This window comes from Hemiscyllium ocellatum, chromosome 9 (genome assembly GCF_020745735.1).
Source record: "Hemiscyllium ocellatum isolate sHemOce1 chromosome 9, sHemOce1.pat.X.cur, whole genome shotgun sequence".
Taxonomy (NCBI): domain Eukaryota; kingdom Metazoa; phylum Chordata; class Chondrichthyes; order Orectolobiformes; family Hemiscylliidae; genus Hemiscyllium; species Hemiscyllium ocellatum.
The window spans coordinates 46,009,594-46,020,446 of NC_083409.1; the positions used below are offsets into that span (position 1 = coordinate 46,009,594).

General features: G+C 41.9%; 1 protein-coding gene across 3 annotated transcripts in view; it reads right to left on the reverse strand.

The window, feature by feature from the left end:
* The window catches only part of kif14 (kinesin family member 14), a 112,563-nt gene extending 102,096 nt beyond the window's left edge, over positions 1-10,467 (reverse strand). For all 3 annotated transcript variants that reach the window (XM_060830203.1, XM_060830204.1, XM_060830202.1), the window contains exons 1-2: positions 10,429-10,467; positions 2,677-3,762 (exon numbers count right to left, since the gene is read on the reverse strand). In XM_060830203.1, coding sequence (XP_060686186.1) covers positions 2,677-3,746 — 1,070 coding nt within the window. In that variant the 5' untranslated portion in view covers positions 3,747-3,762; positions 10,429-10,467. The remainder of the gene's footprint in view (positions 1-2,676; positions 3,763-10,428) is intronic.
* Positions 10,468-10,853: the final 386 nt, after the last annotated feature.

The following is a 10,853-nucleotide window of genomic DNA, read 5'->3' on the forward strand; positions in this document are numbered from 1 at the left end:
TGCATTCTTGTGCAACCCTGCATTATAGAAAAATCATGCTCGAGAAACAGCACTTGAGGTGTTAGCGACGTAATTGTGTTACAGCCAACACACATTTTAAGTGTGCACACTTTAGAAACAGTATCTCCAATTCGTCAATCGTATTACAGCAAATTCGCATAAACACGTCATAGTAGAATAACCTGTAATTGTACCCACATCCACTATTTCCACAAAATTTATTCTAGATGTAAACCATCCTGTCTAAAAAATTGCCCCCATGTCTTTTTTAAATCTCTCTTCTCTCATCTTAGAGATTTATCCCCTTGTCGTATAATCCTCCCATCCTATGGAAAAGACAACTACCATTAACTTTATCAATACCCTTCATCATTTTATAAACTTCTAAGGTCACCTCTCAATCACCTACGCTCTAATTCAATTCACCTCATGTGATCCAAAAATAGGTGCACCTGTAGCTCCACTGTTCTATTAATTCTACAAAGCAGGCATCTGCCCTGTAATGTGGAAATCTGCTCAAATCTATGCAGACAACAAAAGGCAGGACAAATCTGACTTAACCAATTACTATCCCATCAGTCTACTCTTGATCATCAGTGAAATAATCAAATTAGTGGGACAGTGCAATCAAGCAACACCTACTCAGCAGTAACAAGATCATGGATGTTTACTTAATGTCTCACCAGAGCCAGCTTCTGACCTCCTTACAGCCTTATCCAAACGAGGATAATGACAACATAAATTTACTCAACATCAAAGCAGCATTTGATCAAAGAGCCTGAACAAAACTGGAATCAATGGGAATTGGGAGGAAATCTCTCAAATGGCTGAAGTAATATCTAGCATAAATTACCAGTGATTCTGATTGTCAGAACTCATCCATTTCAGTAGTTCCAAAACATCAGTTCAGGAATTCCTCAGGCAAACCATTTTTGGATGCTTCAATGATCCTCTGACAATCATAAGGTACAAAGTGTGAATGTCAGCTGATGATCACATATGACTCAGATATTGAAACAGTCTACGTCAATATGCAATAAGACCAAGATAAGATTCAGGCTAAGGCTGATACGTGGTATGAATGTTATTTGCCAATTAACACCAGGCCTCCAAGAAAGTATCTAAACATTTCCCCCTAATGTTCAGTGGCATGACCATCACCACATCCCCCCACATTCAACATTTTTGGAGTTACCATTTTCCAGAAATTGACTGGACCAGTCAATTTAATAGTATGGCTGTGAAAGCAAGTCTTCTCCTAACACCTTAAAACGTTAGAACAAGAGAAGCAGCATGAAGAGGTGGGTGCATGTTTGTTCGCTGAGCTGGAAGGTTCATTTCCATACGTTTCCTTACCCTACTAAGTAATGTCTTCAGTGAGCCTCAGGCGAAGCAATGCTGAAAATTCCTGCTTTCTATTTATATGTTTGGGTTTCTTTGGGTTGGTGATGTCATTTTCTGTGGTGAAGTCACTTCCTGTTCCTTTACTCAGAAGAAGGGCTTATGCCCAAAACGCGATTCTCCTGCTCCTCGGATGCTGCTTGACCTGCTGCGCTTTTCCAGCAACACATTTTTCAGCACTGATCTCCAGCATCTGCAGTCCTCACTTTCTTCTAGGAATTCTTGTACATGTGTTTGTTTGGCTTTGTCCTAGGATGGATGTGTTGTCCTAGTTGAAGTAGTGTTCTTCCTCATTCGCATGTGAGGATCCTAGTGCGAGAGGGTCATGTCTTTTTGTGGCTAGTTGGTGTTCATGTATCCTGGTTGCTAGTTTTCTGCCTGTTTGTCCAATGTAGTGCGTGTTACAGTTCTTGCACAGTATTTTGTAAATGACATTAGTTTTGCTCATTGAGTGTATAGGGTCTTTCAAGTACATTAGCTTCTGTTTTAGTGTGTTGGTGGGTTTGTGGGCTACCATGATGCCAAGGGGTCTCAGTAGTCTGGCAGTCATTTTAGAGATGTCTTTAATGTAGGGGAGAGAGGCTCGGATTTCTGGACATGTTTTGTCTGCTTGTTTGGGTATGTTACTGAGAAATCAGCAGACTGTGTTCATTGGGACCCATTCTTTTCGAATACTTTTGAAATCCTCTCAAAATTCACTATGAAGGGGTGGAGCCAGGGTCCCACATAACCAGGGTTTTAGTTTTTAGTTGTTGGCGTTTTGAAGTGTGTTGTGGAAGCTAACATACATCCGTCTCTCTACCAGAATTTTCTGCTGATGTTTTTTCCTCCTGTACTGAAGAAATACCACATATGAGACAACCTATTTTACTGAATTTGTCTTGGCCAAGGGTGTGTTTATGGAATATTATGAGATATCCTCAGTGTCCTGACCAATATTTATTACTCTATCAACATGATATAAATAAATTACTTGGTTACAATGCCATTTGTAAGAGTTGCTGTGCAGAAATTAACTGCTGTGCCACCTGAAGAACGTGAACATACTTCAAAAGTGTTTAGTTGGCTGTAAAGCTCATTGCCTTTCATGGTCATGAAAGGCACAGTATAAATGCAAATCTCAATTTTTTGTTAATCAATATGGGGGAAAATAAGAACATTTCCTCAAAGATCTAAAAATTAAGATATTTAATAATAAATTTCCAAACTGTACTAAGTCCTGAGAATCTGAGTCAACCAATACAATTTTCTAATTAATTTGTTTCAAGCACTTACCTCTCACTGAAAGGTCTCACTCGAACAGCCACAGTCACAGCACTGTCTACTCCAGTTAAACATTCATTCCCTGCAGATAGGCTCGTTGATGATATCTCCATTTGCCTTAGAGTTCCTCTTGTAACCACTCCACTTCTTAGTGGTTTTTGATCTCCATTATCTGCGACTGTATTTATGGAACATATACAGTTATTGATCCCAGATTCCATTGTCCGTTGTTTTTTTTGGAAGTCTCTGGCCATTGATTTAACAAAATTACTTTGATTTTTAGTTTCTTGCTGATTAACAAGCTTCATTATTTTAGTTACATCTGTTTTTAACATTTCATTTCTATCTACATTCTGCTTGGAGGACATTTTAAAAGGCTTTGCCTCTGGCTTTCGTTGGCTGTCATCAGATTTGCCAGATACCATCCTTTTGACAGGTGTTATTGATGGATTGGTGGAGGTATGCACTTTGTTAATAGTCGTGACTGAAGTTGACCGATAGGAAGAAGTTGTTGAATTTTCCTGTTTCCTGCCAATTGAAGTTGGCTTTGCAGCTGCAGAAAGATTGATTCTGGCAATTCCAACATTTTGCATTAATGAGAGACTGGAAGATACAAAACCCTTGGAATTGGTGCCTTTGGTTTGCAAAAGGTTATTTGATGCCTGCATTGTGACATTTTGTGTCAGACTTTCTGCATTTTCCTTGAAAATACCAATTCCTCTTTCCAAGTTACCCCCCTTAGTACGACGTTGCAATGTAAGTCTTCTTTCTCCTTCACTTGAATCAACATTTCTAATAACATCATCATGAATACTAGGATTTCCTCTGTCAACAGTTTTTCTTCTCTGAAGGGTTAGCCTACCTTCAGGCTTGGATGGTATAGAAGGTCCTAGAGTTCTTTTACTAGCTGACACAATGTAAGTCTTATTAACCTCATGGCTCTTATCCAAGGGCAATATCGACTGTCCTTGTGAATCATGGTATTGCACTTGGGATGTAGGTTCTTGGTCGATCCGTTTGTTTCCTTTCTCCAGGATGTTGGCTGGATTGTTCTGCACTGAACGAAGGGCACCAATGACCATAGTTTGATCTTTGAAGCTGTGGTATAAACAGACACTTCATTTAGAATTATTTTATTAAAAGTCACCAAAAAGTAACATTGTTTTCAATTAAGAGAACTACAGTAGTAAAGGCACTTCTGTACATAAAAGATAGCAGAAATAATTCCAAATACATTTTCATTTAGCCCTCTCCCACTCACCTTTGATCGTCTGCATTTCCCTTAAAGGCTTTGCACATAAAGTATTCAACTAGAAAAGGGGATGATTTACTGGTGGTGGTTAACTGATTAAATCAAAAACACGGTATTTTGGTGATCAGAAAAAAAATGTTCAGATGTGTCTAAGGATACTTCTGGATAAAAGAGAAAAAACACAAATAATCTCAAAACCCAATGATGTCAGACATGCTTACAAACTCAGCTTTTTTTTAAAATATAGCTCCACAACAGAGTTAAATTAATATTTTCAACATTTCTAGAAAAGAGAGAGATGGGTATTACATTACCAGCTATATGCAATGTAAATATATAGGTTTACGTTTTAGTGTTTAATACTATGAGAAAATAAGCAAATGATACTTGTACATTTTATGCTAGATATTGTTTTAAAAACAAAACAAGTCACACAATACCAGGTTATCACCCAACAGGTTTGTTTGGAAGCACTAGCTTTCGAGGCACTGCCTCTTCATCAGGTGGTTGTCATAACTGCCTGATGAAAAGATAGTACCTTGAAAGCTAGTGCTTCCAAATAAACCTGTTGGACTATAAGCTGGTGTTGTGTGATTTTTAAACTTTGTCCAACCCAGCCCAACACTGGCACCTCCAAATCAAACACTAGATATTGTAGGTTTGTCATTGTTTACACTTGAAAAATAAGGCAGTGAAACAGTTTATAGAGTCTTAACTCAGTTGGCTGCCTTGAAATGCAAAGTGACACCAAGAGTTAGCAAGTTTTGAGAAGATTTGTAGCTCAGGTTGAGGTTCTGGATGTAGGTTTGCTCGCTGAGCTGGAAGGTTCATTTTCAGACGTTTCGTCACCATGCTAGGTGACATCTTCAGTGAGCCTCCGGACAAAGCATTGCTGATGATTCCTGCTTTCTATTTACACGTTTGGGTTTCTTTGGGTTGGTGATAAATCGGGTGCAAGTCACTAAACGAAACAAATTAGAGGAAACCTTCAAGACCATCAATAATACTCTCACTGGCATAAGATTCACTAAAGAGGAGGAAAACAACAACAAACTGCCATTCCTAGATGTCACAGTAGAGCGTACAGCCAATTGGGAACTTCAAACCAGCATCGACAGGAAAACAACACGCACAGACCAAATATTGAACTACAGAAGCAATCATCCCAACATCTACAAAATAAGCTGCATCAGAACATTATTCCAACAAGCCACCAAACACTACAGAACAAAGGAACTACACAGTTGAGGAAAATCACCTATACAGTGTATTCAAAAAGCACAGGTACCCAATGCACATAGTCCGCAAATTTCTCAGCAAAAAAAAACAAACAAGCAGACAAAGGGCATCCAGAAAATTTAGCCACTCTCCCCGACATCAAAGACATCTCAGAAATGACTGCCAGACCCCTTGGCGTCATGGTAGCCCACAAACCCACCAACACACTAAAACAGAAGCTAATGAACTTGAAAGATCCCATACAGACAACAAGCAAAACTAATGTCATTTACAAAATACCGTGCAAGAACTGTAACACACACTACATTGGACAAACAGACAGAAAACTAGCCACCAGGATACGTGAACATCAAGTAGCTACGAAACGACATGCCCCTCTCTCACTGGTATCCTTACATACAGATGAGGAAGAACACCATTTCGACTGGGACAACACGTCCATCCTAGGACAAGCCAAACAGAGACATGCACGAGAAAGCATGGCACTCCAACCGGAACTATCAACTTGGACCCGTTTTACCACCCCCTGAGAAAAGGAACAGGAAGTGACTTCACCAACCCAAAGAAACCCAAACATAGAAAGCAGGAATCATCAGCAGTGCTTCATCTGGAGGTTCACTGTAGATGTTACCGAGTATGGTGGTGAAAATGAACCTTCCAGCTCAGCAAGCAAACCTACATCCTGACACCAAGAGTGTGGGTTCAATTCCCATACCAGCTGAGGTCACCACAAAGGTCCCACCTTTTCAACCTCACGCCTCGCCTGAAGTATGGGGACCCTCAGGTTAAACCACCACCAGCCACCTCTCTCTCTGATGAGACATAAACCCAATGGTCCTCTGGGTCTGTGGCAACTCTATTCAAGGCTATATGACTGAACTAAAGAGACTGTTTCAATGAAGTGAATATGTCAACGAAGATGACAATTTTTAGAAAGTTGTAAGAGAAATGTCAGAAGTGTATTTGATGCAAATATTTTTCTGCTCCTCTTCAAATCTGCTACAGATAGTGGAATTAAGACTCTAAGGATGACCATGAAACCATTGTCAATTTCCAAAAACTTATCGCTTTGCTAATGTCAATCATTCCCCAGCCAACATGGAACTCCAGATCTTAACTCTAAACTGATTGATTCAATTGCCCACTGGACAGTTAGGATTGGGCACTAAATGCTGACAGAGGCACAAACGCCCACATAAGTTGACAATAAATTTTGAACTGTTTTACCCAGCCTAGGAATATCAGTTGCTTCTGCTATGTAACTCTCTTTTTGCCCAATAAGCTGATCACCTAACATTTCTCCTGACCTACCCTGAATATCCATTTTTATCTCACTCTCTCCCATTTCTCATCACAACCTCTCAGAAATCATTAGAAGACCCTCACCCCTCTTGCTCCATCTGTTCTGCCGAGAGCGTTGAACGCCTAACTATGATTCTTGATTCAATGGTCAGCTAGCAATCTAAATAGTACTGTCTTTTTTACTTCAAGGCTGCCATCATCAAAACCCCTCTTCAAAAAAAAAAGCCTTCGGCTTCTCTATCCTTACAACTACCCAACTTCCCAGTCCCCTCTTAAACTCCACTGATGTAATGTCACCAAACCTTGTCCAGTCCTTTTCTCCTTTCTACATTGAAATGTGTCAGGGTTTGTACTCTACCACCACAACACAAATGGTCCCAATCCTAGCCACTATCCTGTGACCATATTACACTTACCTTTCATCATTCTTCACAGCCTTTGATAAGGTCAATTATACGTTTCTCCTCCACGAATGGCTGTCAGATTTTGGGGTCATAGAATCACAGATGTACAACACGGAAACAGACCCTTCGGTCCAACTTGTCCATGCCGACCAGATAACCCAACCCAATCTAATCCCACCTGCCAGCACACATCCTTCCAAACCCATCCAGATGTCTTTCAAAATGTTGTAATTGCACTAGCCTCCACACTTCCTCTGGAAGCTCATTCCATACACATGCCAACCACTGCAAGAAAAAGTTGCTTCTTAGGTCTCTTTTATATCTTTCCCCTCTCATCTTAAACCTATGCCCTCTAGTTCTGGATGCCCACCACAGGGAAAAGACTTTGTCTATTTATCCTATCCATGCCCCTCAAGAGTTTATAAACCTCGATAAGGTCACCCCTCAGTCTCCAGGGAAAACAGCCTTAGCCTATTCAACCTCTCCCTATAGCTCAAATCCTCCAACCCTGGCAATATCCTTGTAAATCTTTTCTGAACTCTTTCAAGTATCGTAACATCTTTCCAATAGGAAGGAGACCAGAATTCCAACTCTGCATGCAATATTCCAACAGTGTCCTAACCAATGTCCTGTACAGCCACAACATGACCTCCTATCTCCTGTACTCAATACTCTGACCAATAAAGGAAAGTATACCAAATACCTTCTTCACTATCCTATCTACCTGCGACTCCACTTTCAAGGAGCTATGAACCTGCACCCCAAGGTCTCTTTGTTCAGCAACACTCCCTACGACCTTACCATTAAGTGTATAAGTCCTGCTAAGATTTGCTTTCCCAAAATGCAGCACCTCACATTTATCTAAATTAAACTCCATCTGCCACTTCTCAGCCCATTGGCCCATCTGATCAAAATCCTGTTGTAATCTCAGGTAACCTTCTTCGCTGTCCACTACACCTCCAATTTTGGTGTCACCTGCAAACTTATTAACTATACTTCTTGTGCTCACATCCAAATCATTCATATAAATGATGAAAAGTAGTGGACCCAGCACCAATCCTTGCGACAGTCCACTGGTTACAGGCTTCTAGTCTGAAAACACATTCCACCCACACCCTCTGTCTTCTACCATTGAGCCAGTCCTGTAATCAAATGGCTAATTCTCCCTGTATTCAGTGAGATCTAACCTTGCTAACCAGTCTCCCATGGGGAATATTGTCGAATGCCTGAATTAAGTCCATATAGATCACATCTACCGTTCGGCCCTCATCAATCCTCTTTGTTACTTCATCAAAAAAACTCAATGATGTTTGTGAGACATGATTTCCCATGCAAAAAGCCATGTCAACCATCCCTAATCAGTCCTTGCCTTTCCTAATACATGTACATCATATCCCCCAGGATTCCCTCCAAAAGTTTGCCCACTACCGACATCAAGCTCACTGGTCTATGGTTCCCTGGCTTGTCCTTACGACCTCTCTTAAACAGTGGCACCACGTTGGCCAACCTCCAGTCTTCCAGCACCTCACCAGTGACTATCAATGATACAATTATCTCAGCAAGAGACCCAGCAATCACTTCCCTAGCTTCCCACAGAGTTCTAGGGTACCCCTGATCAGGTCCTCAGGATTTATCTACTTTAATGCATTTCAAGACATCCACCACTTCCTCCTCTGTAATATGGCCATTTTTCAAAATGTCACCATCTATTCCCCAACATTCTATATCTTCCATGTCCTTTTTCATAGTAAATACTGATGCAAAATACTCGTTTAGTATCTCCCCCATCTCCTGCTGCTCCACACAAAGGCCACCATGCTGATCTTTGAGGGGTCCTATTCTCTCCCTAGTTACCCTTTTGTTAGCAAGTTTTGAGAAGATTTATCCTTAATGTATTTGTAAAAACCATTTGGATTCTGCTTAACTATATTTGCCAAAGCTATCTAATGTCCCTTTTTTGCCCTCCTGATTTCCCTCTTAAGTATACTCCGAATGCCTTTATACTCCTCTAAGGATTCACTCACTCTATCCTGACATATGCTTCCTTCTTTTTCTTAACCAAATCCTCAATTTCTTTCTTCATCCAGCATTCCCTATACCTACCAGCCTTTCCTTTCAGCCTAGGAGGAATATACTGTCTCTGGACTCTCTTGAATTTTAAGATATTGTTAGCCAATTTGGATTAGCTGGCACAAGGTAATGGGTGAACAGAATATGGTAAGATTTTTGAACAATTCCCATTTTCAAGCCATCCGATTACCTGCAAACATCTGCCCTCAATCAGCTTTCGAAAGTTACTTAATTATTCAGATATCGTCATAACATCTCAAACAACAAATTATAATTACTTCTCTGATCTCAAGGATGATTCTTACACTATTCCATTTCCATTTGGCAGTTGTACCACAGTGGTGGCGTTCCTACTGCAGGTCGAGAAGATCCATGTTTAAGAATGTCATCACATCTCTGAACTGATTGCTCAAAAATGTCTTTCCTATTTCCTTGATGCTTCAAGCAAATACATAAGCAGAATCTGCACATAAATTGACAACACCCAGCTCTATCAAACTTTGGGTTGCTTGCGGAACATGGAAAATGTGTATGTTTCTTCTGGTTAAACGCTAGGATAATAAAATCATGCACCATTGATTATATCTCCTAAACTGGTTCAGGTTGAACCAGACTGCCCACAAAGTCAACATCCGATTTTAACACCAAGCTGACTCTCTGACCCTATATCTTCAACATCAACAAGACTGGTTACTTCCACATTATACAGCTCTGCTCATATGTCGTCAAAATAATCAACCATATAGATCAACTAACTTCAAATTCAACTATTTCCAATGCACTCCTGTCCTTCACATTTCACAAGCCTCGGCACACCTAAGTGGTTGTCCGTAAATCATACCATATTCTGTCCATCCATTACCTTGTGCCAATTAATCCAAATTGCCTAACAATATCTTAAAATTCAAATTGTGAAACGCTTATATTTCTCCTTGAATTGTTCGATGGCTAACATCCTGCAGTGCTACCACCCAAGTACTCTGCATTCCGCCAACTCCAGCTTCTTGAACGGATTGAAACTGAAGAAGGGGCATAAAGTGACCATCGTAAATCTAAATAAAATAAAATCTCAATCAGTGGGGACGGCGAGGCATTGCTTTGGTCAGGTCGGCAGGTGCACCAGCGAGGAGGACACCGCACCAGATGTCACTCCCGGAGCGCAGGCCACGTCGGAAGAAAGTGCTCGTACCGAGTGGAGCAGCTATCTCTGAAATTCATACTAACACCAGCCTGCCGACATTGTCAGAAACCGGAGCAGAAGGCGATAGCCTCGGCTACAGGGGAAGACATCAGCAACGTTCACCAAGGCAATGGGCTCACAAGTGAGGGAGGACACGGACATGGAGGGGCTGGGGAAAGAGGGCGACCCAAGGCCAACCCCCGGATACACAGAGAAGGTAGACTCGAGCCCCGAGGGCAGAAAGAGATGACCTCCTCCCCACAGCCCCCAGCATAGAGGGTGAGGGGGTAAACCCGACCTCACTCACAGAGACTCACCTCCTCGCGACCCGAAACTCCAGTACTCCATCCGCGAGCCCGCCCTCGCGCATTCAAATTCCACAAGCCCCGTCTGATTGGCCCGTTCCCGTCCCGCCTCCCCATTCCAACGACAAGACGTTGTTCGCTGGTGACGTGACGCTTCCCTGCCTTCCACCAATGGGTCGAGCGGCTCGCCGTGAGTGACCCGCCCTCGACGTCTCTGCAGATTCTGCCTCTGACCCCGGGCCCCCGACCGGCGTGACCGCGCCCTCCTGTCAGACGTGACCGCGCCCTCCTGTCAGACGTGACCGCGCCCCTGGAGACACGCTCTGTCAATATGGCCCCACCCCTCTAACGTCGAACATAGCTCCGCCCCGAACGCTGTCTGTCTGGGTGCAGTCTCTCCTGTCAATGACCTTATCTCTCATAGAGATCATTTGGAA